General features: G+C 40.7%; 2 protein-coding genes across 5 annotated transcripts in view; one reads left to right on the forward strand and one right to left on the reverse strand.

Annotated features, from left to right (window-relative positions):
• The window catches only part of VEPH1 (ventricular zone expressed PH domain-containing 1), a 79,282-nt gene that overhangs the window by 6,133 nt on the left and 59,579 nt on the right, over window positions 1-13,570 (reverse strand). For all 4 annotated transcript variants that reach the window (XM_014537953.1, XM_014537954.1, XM_014537955.1 and 1 more), the window contains one exon: window positions 2,563-2,729. In XM_014537953.1, coding sequence (XP_014393439.1) covers window positions 2,563-2,729 — 167 coding nt within the window. The remainder of the gene's footprint in view (window positions 1-2,562; window positions 2,730-13,570) is intronic.
• Window positions 12,268-13,570, forward strand: part of PTX3 (pentraxin 3, long) — an 8,680-nt gene continuing 7,377 nt past the window's right edge. Inside the window, exon 1 of the mRNA XM_014537958.1 lies at window positions 12,268-12,343. The gene's annotated coding sequence lies outside the window, so the exon portion shown is untranslated. The remainder of the gene's footprint in view (window positions 12,344-13,570) is intronic.

Consider the following 13,570-nt stretch of genomic DNA (forward strand, 5'->3'; position numbering starts at 1 on the left):
GCCCCCAGCCACCCAAGCTCCCAGTGGAGGCTGGCTGGAAGCAGGTATCTGGGATTTATTTATCTTCTATAATTGAAACTTTGTTGCCTTGAGGGGAGGCCACAGCCAGCCAGGGCAGGCGGGAAGCTTGACTTCCTCCATCGCCGGGGCAACCAAGCCTCCTGCTTGCTCCAGCTCCATGGCTTCCGGCTGCCATCTTGGTTGGGTTAATTTGCATGTAGTCGCTCTGATTGGCTGGTGGGCATGGCTTGGGGGCATAGTGGAGGTGCAGTCAATTTGCATGTTTCTCTTTTATTAGATTAGATTTTTTGCTTCCACAGCTTTCTGCTGACAATTTTAGTATCTTGTCACTGAACTGAAGTGGTGTAGATGTATCTCATCATCCCAGGCCATGGGCACCTTGTGGGTAGGGCCATCTGGAAACATAGCACCATAACTTAAATACATAGAATAAAAGGTACAGCTATTGTGTGTGTGTCCACATGTGTATATGTGTGTGTGTGTGTGTGTGTGCATGCCCTCTTAACACTATCTTCTTAATGTTCTGCAACTGACATCTATTTTAAATACTGAAAGTGACCTCTGAGTCATGTCAGCTTAGTGATGCTGTGTTTGATGCTGTAGGAATCGGTATGTAACTAGAAATGCTCTACACTGCTGAGAGAAAAATCCTAGAAAACTACTCTCTTCTCTAGGGACCAGACCACAAAAGGAGTTCCGCTGGGTCTGGACATTAATCAATGGAGGGCTGAACTCACCACTTGCTGCTGGTTAGGGCTAGAAGCCCACATCCTGGGGATAATAACAGATATACTCACATGTGCTACTAAATTCTGTCCCTTTCATTGGCTCCACTACAGCATAATTTTCAGGAGCCAAAAATGCAGACTTCGCTCCAGAAAGCCACTTGGAACATTGACCACCCAGCCTCTTCCTATAAGTGGACGCGGAGAATTCTCTGGAGCTTCCAGCCATGAATCACCATCCAGGAACTGCCTGTCTTCACCTAGGAAGGATGGTTTCCTGAGAGAGGGATGCCCAGAGGGCAGTGATGGAGGAAGGACACCCACCTGCCCCGCCAGCCACGTGGAAGCTCACAGACGTATGGTTGATGGTGAAGCTATGCCTTGTTTGCAATCTCATGGACTACTCAGCTGCCCATAGAGAAGATATTTACTCATGGGCCAACTATTGACCCCCATCCCTGGAAAGCCAGGTTATCACCAGTCACAGAAGGTAGGAAGTGAGGACGGCATTCCTGCACTTTGCCCTCATTGGAGAACCCACGCACTTTACGTCCAGGTTACAGAGCATTGGCACAGCTTTTATGCAGAAAGAAAAGCATTGCTTTCATCCACATTTCCCAAGGTTAACAACCTCTTCCTTTCGCTTCCTATTTCATCTGAAATTAATTGAACTAGACTATCATTGAAAGCCTTAGTCCTCATTTCTGATTGTTGCCACGTATTTCACTGTCCTCTCTCAGTAAACCCTTTGTCTGAATTCCTCCCATTCCCTTTGCCCACTGTCTAATTAAGGGACAAATTAAGAGAGAGGAGGTGAATCAGGTGCTCCTCTAGCTCACTGCCTGTGCCCCTGGGCAATCAAGGGTGAGCAATTGAAGGGCTGAGGACCGAAGGAGGCAAGGCGGGGCTGCCTTAACATGAAGGTGAGCGTTGATGGGAAACAAAGCGATGGAGAGTTACCTGTCACAGCTTCTTCCCACCAGGTAGGATCCTGGCATGGGCAGGGCCCATTCTCACCACTGTGGATGCTTCCCAAACCCTTGCTTCTTCCTTCTGGGATCCACACTCAGCACCCACAATACCTGCAGGAATCTGTTGCCACCCTCTCCTCCTTGTTCAGTTCAATACTCCTCCTCTTGCCCAGCTCACCTTTCTGACTGCCACCTTCTGCTGTGGCTTCTGCAGAAGGCTTTACCAGCCACAGCCTTACAGCCTCAATTGTTTTGTGTATTGAGATAAAAAAATCTCATTGGCGAGATTTAGACTGAGTTTAACGTGTAGCTTGGACTGACCCATATGGCTTTGGGACAGGTATCTAGCCAGTGTCAGCCCCAGATTATGTATGTATGTATGTATGTATGTATGTATTTATTTAAATTGAACTTATTGAGGTGACATGGGTTCATCCCATAGGTTCTCAGGCTTTAGGACTTGGACTACAACTCACACCATCAGTTCTCTTGTTTCTAAGATCTTCAGACTTACACTTGACCTACATCACTAGCTTTCCCGGATCCTCTGCTTGCAGATGGCAGAGTGTGGGACTCCTCAGCTTCAATAACGGCATAAGCCAATTCCTCATGATAAATAAAAAAATACACACACATATAAATCCTATTGGTTTTGTTTCTCAGGGCGAAGTAACCCCAGGCAGTATCCAACTTCTGCCATCACCCTCCTGACTGTTATGACTCTAGAAAAGGTGGATGAGCATGTGTAGGCCTATGCGAGAGTTAACCGGAAGTACACATCCTATTCACATGCCCCAAAACATGCGTGGTTGTGTGGACCATCAAGTGCATACTGTGCTCTTTACCTCTGGTTGCTTTCTCTTCGCGGCTACGTGCAGAAGCCGCAGGAGATGGTACTGCTCTGGCTGCTCCAGCTGCGACATCAAGGCCAGGAGTTCCGTCAGGTGTCTGTTAATTGGCTGAGGCTGCTTTTCATACACAGCAGGTAACACCCTCAACAACATGGTGTTGCCTGTTGAGAAAACAACAAAGGGATGAGCCCTAGAAATAACATTACTAGCAATGCAATCACCTTTGCACAGAATGCAATACATAGCACGAGCTGATGCCCAAGTCTTCTGCTGAAAATAACAGTACCTTACGCTGTTTAGTTCCAAAAATTGTGAAAGCACAATTTAAGCCGAATCCATAAAAGAGAATATTTTATGATGTGATCAGTGTTATATCTAATGAAAAATTTTCCTGAGTAATGCACCATGGGGAGAGAGGAAACTTTGACAGTAACCAGACCACACCCTTCAGAAGAAACGGTTCCGATAAAGAATTCCTGATGAGAACATTTGGATGTTGCTTAAATAAAAATTAAGCAGTGTCACAAGCACGAACCTACGTGGAACTGAAGGACAGCAAAAAAGTTGCTGAGGAATGTGTGCACATTCCTGAGAAATACCAGGCATATGACTTACACAATCGACATATGGAGGCTAGGCCTTATTTTTATGAGAAGTTTGGAGAGTAGCAAAGCAAATTCAAATCTCTAATTTCTGCACTATTTCACGGAAAGTTTAAAGTCAGCTTGTTTGTCACATGTGATTTGCCTCAAAGACATGTATGAACAACTGGATTTAAAATGGCAAAATCTCAAGAAAATATGTTGTATAAACTGCAGTGATTTATCTGCAAACAACATATGGGAAACATCTGCCTATCACTTTATGGTATGGATTTTTTTCTCAAAATCCTCTCAAGTTCTTAACTGTCTCAGGAGAACTGGCTCCTATGGATTTCTTGAACAAGAATTTTCCTGCCTCTATTTACTTTAAATTCAGCTTTGTATACAGAAAATATGCACCAAAAGCATCAAATAAGCAGTAATTACACATATTTAGACCTTTATTAAATGGTAGGGACAAATCCTATGTAATAAAGACAGAATATGCAAATTGACCATCACTTCGCAACAAAGATGGCGGTGCCCACAGCCAATAAGGAGGGAATATGCAAATTGATGTGACAAAGATGGCGTCCCACCCCGCCCGGGCTGCTCTGGGCCTCTGGGCAGCACCCGAAGGCAGAAGGCAGCTCCTGGCCAGAGTGAAGGCGGTGCTGGCAGCCAGGGGAAGGAAGGCCTGTTGCACGAATCTTCGTGCATTGGGCCTCTAGTTCATAAATAAAGGACATTTAGATATGAGAATAGAGGAAAGAAGGCCAGCATTTTCAGAATGTCAATGACTAAGGGCTCCTGGCCAGAGTGAAGGTGGTGCTGGCAGTCAGGGGAAGGAAGGCCTGTTGTACGAATCTTCGTGCATTGGGCCTCTAGTTCATATATAAAGGACATTTAGTATGAGAATAGAAGAAAGAAGGCCAGCATTTTCAGAATGTCAATGACTAAGTTTAATAAGGCTGATTCTAGATCAAACAATGTATTTGAGTGACAATAAATAATGAGTCTTGCTTTTTCCATATGTGGTTCACAGAATTGGTCTCAAACAGATTTTAATCAGATGCCCATAGAGTACAAAGTATTGAAAATATTCAGGTTTTCTTTTTTTAAAAAATTGTGCATTGAAAAATATTGTTTTATTTCGTTTATTTTTAGTAACAGCTTTTCCTTAAAGGATCAGGAATTTTAAATGCAATGCCCAATCTATACAGAACACATTGGATCATAGAGCTTAGTGATGTAGACAAACTGACCAACTCTGCAAAAGGTCATGATGAATGGGACTGTTGTTGGAATTCAGGATGGGAAATTGGTGTAAGGCTTTTTGGTACAATACTCCCTGGGAGCCTTGAAGGGGAAAAATCCAGATTAGTCATTTTTCAGCTAACTTGAATTTAAATCAAAGAATACAAAAGTAAATGCATAAGAACATTTTTTTAAAAATTAGAAACTGATGACGACACTTTGATGTAGAAATCCTATAAATTCCATTAATAAATTAGTATATTCTTTTAAATTATGAAATATTCAAAGTCATTAGACAATACTGTAAGGAGCACTGGTATACCTATCAACCAGCTTTGTCAAAACTTAACCTTATGGCATAATTGCTTCCCATACCACTCATTTATTTTTCTCCCCAGAGGGAACCACCACCCTGAAATTAGTATTTACCATCTTCATGAGTGTTTTTTTTCACTTTAATTGCATGTGTCTGTATCAATAAGCATTTTATAGTATTGTTTTGCATGCTTTAAATTTTATATTATTGTATCATATTGAACATATTTCTTTGCAACACAGCTTTCCCCCATTTGACCTTACTTAGAAGTTTTATCTCCAAGGAGCTCTCCATTTATTCTTACAGCTGTGTGGTATCTACACTAATAAAAGAGAAACATGGTAATTGGCGTACGACCGCTACCCTTTTCATTGGCTAATCAGTGAGTATATGCAAATTAACTGTCAGCCAAGATGGCGGCCGGCAGCCAGGCACTGAAGCGAGCACGAGGCTTGCTTGCTGCGGACTCCAACGTTCCCCGCCTAACTTGCCAGCCTCTCAGTTGCAACTCTAAGCAACTATATACTATGTTGCAAATAAGAAGCTAAACAAAACCCCAGAAAAGGGCTTCCATTCAGCCAGGCTCGGACCGCAACATTGTATCTATGTTTTCAGCAGCGAGGCCCCAGAGCTAAACTGGGAAAGTTTCTAGATCTCCTAAAATTTCTTGGAAAAGTGGTTGTAATAGGTTTCTATTGCTGCCATAAGGAATTACCAAAAACTTAGTAGTCCAAAACAACACAAATTTATTATCAGACATCTCTACAATGCAGAAGGCTGACGTGAGTCTAACTGGGCTAAAGTTCAGGTGTTGGAAGGGGCTGGGTTCCTTTTTTCTGGAGGTAGGAGGGAATACGTTTCCTTGGCCCTTCTAGCTTCAGGACACCACCAGAATTCTTTGGCTTAGGGTCCCCTTCCTCCATCATCACTGTCATCAACATAGCATCTCTCTGACCCGGCTTCCCTTATCACACCTCTTTCTCTGATTCTCTTTTCTGCCTCTCTCTTCCACTTTTGAGCATCCTTGTGATTTACATTGAGCCCATCTGGATAATATAGGATTTTCTCCTTAACTTATATATAACACCCTCAATTCCATCTTCAGTGCAATAAAACATACTGTGTTCACTGGTTATGGGGATTAAGATGTGGACATCTTTGGGGGGACATTATTCTACCTACCAACATGATTTTAACAACTTATACACCCATCAGCAGCACGTTTCCATTGCTCTACATTCTTGCCAACATTTGGTCTTGACAGACCTCCCTTTTTCCCACTCTGATGGGATGTGAGATAATGTCTCATCTTTTTTGTTGTTTTAATTTTCATTTCCTTAATTACTCTCGTGAGGCTGAGCACACACCTTTTTATATGTTTATAGGTCATTTCCTCTCCCATGATTTGGTCATTCATATCCTTTGCCTATTTTGGATTGGGATGTTTGGTTTTCTTATTGATTTGTAGACATTCCTTATTTAATCTAGTCACTAATTATTTGTTTATCAGTTTTAAAGATGCAGTCTTAATCTAGTATATTTTAAAAATTTCTTTATAGTTTATTTTTGTTATTATTGAGAAATCTTTCTCTACCTAAGTACATATAATTTTTTTCTATATTTTCTCCTAAAAGCATTATGGTTTTGTCTTTATATTTGTCTTAAATTCATCTGGACTTTACTTTTGTACATATGAGGAAGGGATCTAGTTATATATCTTTGTGCATGTTTATTTTAAACCAAAAACTTAGTAGTCCAAAACAACACAAATTTATTATCAGACATCTCTACAATGCAGAAGGCTGACGTGAGTCTAACTGGGCTAAAGTTCAGGTGTTGGAAGGGGCTGGGTTCCTTTCTGGAGGTTGTAGGAGGGAATATGTTTCCTTGGCCCTTCTAGCTTCAGGACACCACCAGAATTCTTTGGCTTAGGGTCCCCTTCCTCCATCTTCAATGTCATCAACATAGCATCTCTGACCCGGCTTCCCTTATCACACCTCTTTCTCTGATTCTCTTTTCTGCCTCTCTCTTCCACTTTTGAGCATCCTTGTGATTTACATTGAGCCCATCTGGATAATCTAGGATTTTCTCCTTAACTTATATATAACACCTTCAATTCCATCTTCAGTGCAATAAAACATACCATGTTCACTGGTTATGGGGATTAAGATGTGGACATCTTTGGGGGGACATTATTCTACCTACCAACATGATTTTAACAACTTATACACCCATCAGCAGCACGTTTCCATTGCTCTACATTCTTGCCAACATTTGGTCTTGACAGACCTCCCTTTTTCCCACTCTGATGGGATGTGAGATAATGTCTCATCTTTTTTGTTGTTTTAATTTTCATTTCCTTAATTACTCTCGTGAGGCTGAGCACACACCTTTTTATATGTTTATAGGTCATTTCCTCTCCCATGATTTGGTCATTCATATCCTTTGCCTATTTTGGATTGGGATGTTTGGTTTTCTTATTGATTTGTAGACATCCCTTATTTAATCTAGTCACTAATTATTTGTTTATCAGTTTTAAAGTTGCAGTCTTTATCTAGTTGATTTTTAAAATTTCTTTATAGTTTATTTTTGTTATTATTGAGAAATCTTTCTCTACCTAAGTACATATAATTTTTTTCTATATTTTCTCCTAAAAGCATTATGGTTTTGTCTTTATATTTGTCTTAAATTCATCTGGACTTTACTTTTGTACATATGAGGAAGGGATCTAGTTATATATCTTTGTGCATGTTTATTTTAAATCATGGTCCCAGGTCCATTTATTAAGTAATCATCAATTGTTTCTCTCCTGATTTGTAATAGCTTTTTCCAAAATAAGGTTTCCCATGTGTCTGGGTTTGTTTCTGGGTATTTATCATACCTTCACCAATTATAATTTTTAAAATTATAATTAACTTTATAATAAACTAGAGGCCCTGTTCATGGATTAGTGCACCACTGGGGTCACTTCACCTGGCCTGCAGGGATTGGGCTGAAACCAGCTCTCCGACTTCCCTGAGGGATCCTAGATTGCAAGAGAGCGGTTCTTGGGTGCTGCACCCTGGAATTGGGCTCCTTCCTCTCTGGTTCCGGCTGCATCAACCCAGAACCGCAGCTGCCAAGTCACCACAGCTCGGCAGCTCCTGCATTGATAGTCTGCCCCCTGGTGGTCAGTGCATATCATAGTTACTGATCAGAGCATCTGCTCCCTGATCGTCATTGCATGTCATAGCTACCTGTTTGACTGTCGAATGGTTGGACAATTGCTTAGGCTTTTATATATATAGATCATTATATTTCACAGGGCAAACTTCTTCACCTTTAACTTCAAATTCTTCTTAGCCCCTTTACATAAATTTTACCAAAACTTTATCAACTTCATCAAAAAACTAGGGTAGGATTTTATTTTTTGTATACATTGAATGTATAGACCAGGGGTCCTCAAACTACGGCCCGCGGGCCACATGCAAATACAAATATTGTATTTGTTCCCGTTTTGTTTTTTTACTTCAAAATAAGATATGTGCAGTGTGCATAGGAATTTGTTCATAGTTTTTTTTTTTAAACTATAGTCCAGCCCTCCAACGGTCTGAGGGACAGTGAACTGGCCCCCTGTTTAAAAAGTTTGAGGACCCCTGGTATAGACTAATTTGGGACAATAGACTTTATGAAAATGAGTCTTCTCACTGAAGAACATGATATATCCTTGCATTCATATATACTTTTTAAAAAATTTCCAATAAAGTTTTGTAATATTAGTTGTACTTTACATATCTTTCATTAAATTGATTTCTAAGTATCCCATATTTGTTGTTGATATTGTAAATGGAAGCTTTTTTTTTAGAAATGTATTTTCAGTTGTCTGCTGGTATTAAGAAACCAACAGATTTTTGTATGTTGATCTTCCACCCAGCAGAAGTTGCTCAATTCTCTTATTAATAACCTGTCTTCAGAGTCTCTTAAGATTTTGCATATGGATAATCAACTCAGAATAATTGATAACAACATTGTTTCTTTCCTTCCAACATTATCCCTTATGTGGCTTATTTTTGTCTTACTTTATTGGCTGGACCTCCAACACCTTGATGAGCAGAACCCATGTCCATGAGAATCCTTTTGTTATTCCTGTTTTTAAGAGTATGTTTCTAAGGATTCACCATTATGTATGTATATGTTTTTATAGATTTTTGGTATTTATGTTTTATCAGTTTACATTCCTGTTTCTTAGTTTGAACAAGAATGAGTACTGAATTTTATTAAATAACTTTTCTACATCTGTTAACATGATTATATGATTTCTTCTTCAAATTGATAATGTAATAAATTAATAGATCTTCTAACATTTAATCAATCTTGAGGTCTTGGAATAAACTCAACTTGGATATGATGTATTTTCATGCATATGGTGCTGGGTTTGTTTGGCTAATATTCTATTTAGAGCTTTTGTATCTATGTTCTTAAAGGAGACTAGCCTGCTATTTCTTTTTTGAACTGTCCTTGTCTCTTTTTGGTATACTTACTAGACATATAAAAAGAATTTAACGCATTCCTGCATACTCTACTTGCCAGAGCAGTTTGGATAAGATGGAAATTATGAGTTCTTTGAATGTTTGATTAAACTTGCTTGTAAAACCTGGGTGATGCTCTATATATTTCATTAAGTTGAACTTGAACTGACATAGTTTCTGTATCTTTGAGCAGTTGATTTCTTTTTTGTTTTGTTTTTTTATTTTGTTTTTTTTACATTTGAATGCTTAGTGATGACGGAGTTGGACTTGGTTATGAGAGAGGTATGTTAAAATCTCCCTCTATAATTATGGATTTGTCAATTTCTCCTTATAATTCTGTCATTCTGGAGACCAAGATGGCGGCATAGGTAAACACTGGAGACTGCTGCCGCAAACAACCACTTCAAAATACAACTAAAAGACGGAACGGACATCACCCAGAACCACAGGAAGGCTGGCTGAGGAGAGACTCTTCAACTAGAAGGAAAAATAACAGCACACCGAGGCTCAGAGGAGGCGCAGTGTGGAAAATACTCAGGTGCGGAGGTGCGCGCGCAAAGCGGGCTGGTGGCTGAGAGCGCGGTTGTCGTTTTCGGTCAGGGGGGAGTCTCAGACTGTTTCTTAACGGAAAGTTTGTTTCATTAATATTTATAGTGATTATTTGTAAATTATGATTTATTTTTTTATCACATTCTGTTGTGCTTTTAATTTATCTTGCTCTGCCTATATTTTTATCTCCTCCTTCACTCTTTCTATTGAATAGATCAAGTGTTTTATTTTTTAACTAGAGACCTGGTGCACAACATTTGTGCACTGGGGGGGAGGTGGTCCCTCAGCCCGGCCTGCACCCTTTCGCAGTCTGGGACCCCCAGGGAATGTCCACCTGCCAGCTTAGTCCCACTCCCCACAGGCAGACATACCCCAAGGGGTCCTTAGCGCTGCCATGGAGGCAGGAGAGGCTCCAGCTACCACCACTGCGCTTGCCAGCCATGAGCCTGGCTTCTGGCTGAATGGCACTTCCCCTGTGGGAGCACACTGACCACCAGGGGCAGATCCTGCATTGGGCGTCTGCCCCCTGGTGGTCAGTGCACATCATAGTGACCAGTCATTCTGCTGTTTGGTCGATTTACATATTAAGGTTTTATTATATAGGATTAGCTCTATTCCTTCTATTTGGATGTTCTATTTCCTTTTGATTTTGGTAGTTATTCTTAAAAATAGAAACATCCTTTAACTAAAAAAGTGAAATTAATTTCTCTCTATTATTCTTCTGAATAATGAAAGGAGTTTAGGATACCAAATTTAAAGAGTACCTTTTGGATTGTTTTCTTAGCTCTTGCTTCCAGTTCCTTAATATTCTCACCAGCTTTGTCTAATTTGACACTTAACCCAATTTCTTTAAAAAAAAATATATTTTATTGATTTTTTACAGAGAGGAAGGGAGAGGGATAGAGAGTTAGAAACATCGATGAGAGAGAAACATCGATCAGCTGCCTCCTGCACACTCCCCACTGGGTATGTGCCCGCAACCAAGGTACATGCCCTTGACCGGAATCGACCTGGGACCCTTCAGTCCGCAGGCCGACACTCTATCCACTGAGCCAAACCGGTTAGGGCTTAACCCAATTTCTTGAGGTTGTTTTTTTTTAAATTCAATTAATTTTTTTTTAAATTTTAGAGGTTATATTTGGTTCTTTAAAAAAGAACCTAGTCTTTTTTTTCAGTTTTCCCATTTCTTCTTGTAGATCTTAAATAATTTAAACACACTTGTGTTTACATATTTTTCATTGTGAATTTATTGTTACAGTGGCAGAGAGCATACATTTAAATCTGGAATGTGTGTAAGGGCAGGCCCCAAATCACAAATTCTTAGGGACTCTATCTGTAGGGTTGGGTCAAAGAGCGACTTGCTTACTTTTCCCTTTCGGGTGCTGGGGCAGAGTGGGGCTATACCTTCCTGAGAGTCTGGCTTTAGGGAGGGTCTCACCTCTAACTCCCAGGCTGGCCTATGCTTTAATCCCACGTGGTCAGTCACTAACACTTGGCAGTTACAGAAAGGACACCCCCCCCTCCAGGAGGCTCCAGCATCAGCTCTTGGCCTTACCCATCTTGTTTTGGTTCCTTCTCTACCTTTAGCCCCTGGATATTTCTCTTATTTGGGGAGGGAGGGGCATTTATTCCTACATTTAAAGTGTTTCTAATTATTCTAGTTTAAACACATTTCTAGGTGTTTTGTGCAGGAAAGTTCCAGTTTATATAGACCTTCCTATATTGGCAGAAGCAGGAACCCCTAAATTAACTTTAAAAAGCATGATCTTTGACTCTGAGCCTAGTGGAATAATATAATTTGCACAGAATATCTTGTTATGAAAAACAGACCTAAGATCAGTTTATTCCTTTCCGCCAGCTATTTCTCATGTTAGGTTTGCCAATTTTGCCGTGTTGCCATTTAAAAGGTGTGTTTATGAAAGTAGAGCCGAGACTTCAGAAGGATTAAAGACGGAATAACGAGGAACACACTTGGATTCCAGAGTCATAGAACTTTCTTACCAAGTTGGTTTATTTTGGAATCAGCGAGTAACTTTCACAGCTTAGACCTATAAAACTGCTTACAAAAGAAAAGTGAAAAAAAAAAGTTTTCTGCACATAAAGGTTGTGAAATGATAAAAGCGCACACAAAATGCTGCCAGGATGATCTTGTTTTCACACCTCTGTGCCCACTGAGTCATTTCTCCCCCTAACCAGGCCCGCCCCCCTCCCTGTCATCCCTCAGTATCACCAATTCCAGTTACAACAGCTAATCCTCAGGGGCACAAAACCGCCCCTTTCCCCTCTGTCCCTCCTCCAATTAATCTGACTGCAGTGCAAACCTTTGTGGTTTACTATTGTGCAGCCTCCACGTCCCCCTCGCCCTCCCACCCAGCCCCCTCCCCCTCAAATTCAGGGGAACTCCCGTTATGCAGTGCCACCGGCATTACTCATTCATCCCCATTCAGGCGTCCCCAGCATTTATTAAGGGCGCTGGGCTCCTGCCGCTCACTCTCACTCTCCTCCGCTCCAACTCGGCTACTTGGTGCGGCTCTCCCCCGACTCCTCCCGCCAGCTGTGGGAAGATCTTGGGTATATATTTTTAAAAACGATTTTACTAGCTAATTCTGAAATAACTTCTTAATAGTCTTTCTTTCATCACAATTTAATTATTCTCTTTTGCCTTAAAGTCTGTTTTTGACTGATAATATAATCATTCTAGCTTTTTTGAATGGCACATTTTTTGGTATATTCTCCCACCACCCCCTTAAATTGGTTACTTTCAACATTTTTAGATTCTAATGTTTACTCATGGCTCTTGTAGCTGGGGATTTAAAAATTATACCTACTGACAACCTTTGTTTCTTAACTGGAAAGTTTGTTTCATTAATATTTATAGTGATTATTTGTAAATTATGATTTATTTTTTTATCACATTCTGTTGTGCTTTTAATTTATCTTGCTCTGCCTATATTTTTATCTCCTCCTTCACTCTTTCTATTGAATAGATCAAGTGTTTTATTTTTTAACTAGAGACCTGGTGCACAACATTTGTGCACTGGGGGGGAGGTGGTCCCTCAGCCCGGCCTGCACCCTTTCGCAGTCTGGGACCCCCAGGGAATGTCCCCCTGCCAGCTTAGTCCCACTCCCCACAGGCAGACATACCCCAAGGGGTTCTTAGCGCTGCCATGGAGGCAGAAGAGGCTCCAGCTACCACCACTGCGCTCGCCAGCCGTGAGCCTGGCTTCTGGCTGAATGGCACTTCCCCTGTGGGAGCACACTGACCACCAGGGGCAGATCCTGCATTGGGCGTCTGCCCCCTGATGGTCAGTGCACATCATAGTGACCAGTCATTCTGCTGTTTGGTCGATTTACATATTAAGGTTTTATTATATAGGATTAGCTCTATTCCTTCTATTTGGATGTTCTATTTCCTTTTGATTTTGGTAGTTATTCTTAAAAATAGAAACATCCTTTAACTAAAAAAGTGAAATTAATTTCTCTCTATTATTCTTCTGAATAATGAAAGGAGTTTAGGATACCAAATTTAAAGAGTACCTTTTGGATTGTTTTCTTAGCTCTTGCTTCCAGTTCCTTAATATTCTCACCAGCTTTGTCTAATTTGACACTTAACCCAATTTCTTTAAAAAAAAATATATTTTATTGATTTTTTTACAGAGAGGAAGGGAGAGGGATAGAGAGTTAGAAACATCGATGAGAGAGAAACATTGATCAGCTGCCTCCTGCACACCCCCCACTGGGAATGTGCCCGCAACCAAGGTACATGCCCTTGACCGGAATCGAACCTGGGA

This window comes from Myotis brandtii, unplaced genomic scaffold (assembly GCF_000412655.1).
Source record: "Myotis brandtii unplaced genomic scaffold, ASM41265v1 scaffold186, whole genome shotgun sequence".
In the NCBI taxonomy this organism is placed as follows: domain Eukaryota; kingdom Metazoa; phylum Chordata; class Mammalia; order Chiroptera; family Vespertilionidae; genus Myotis; species Myotis brandtii.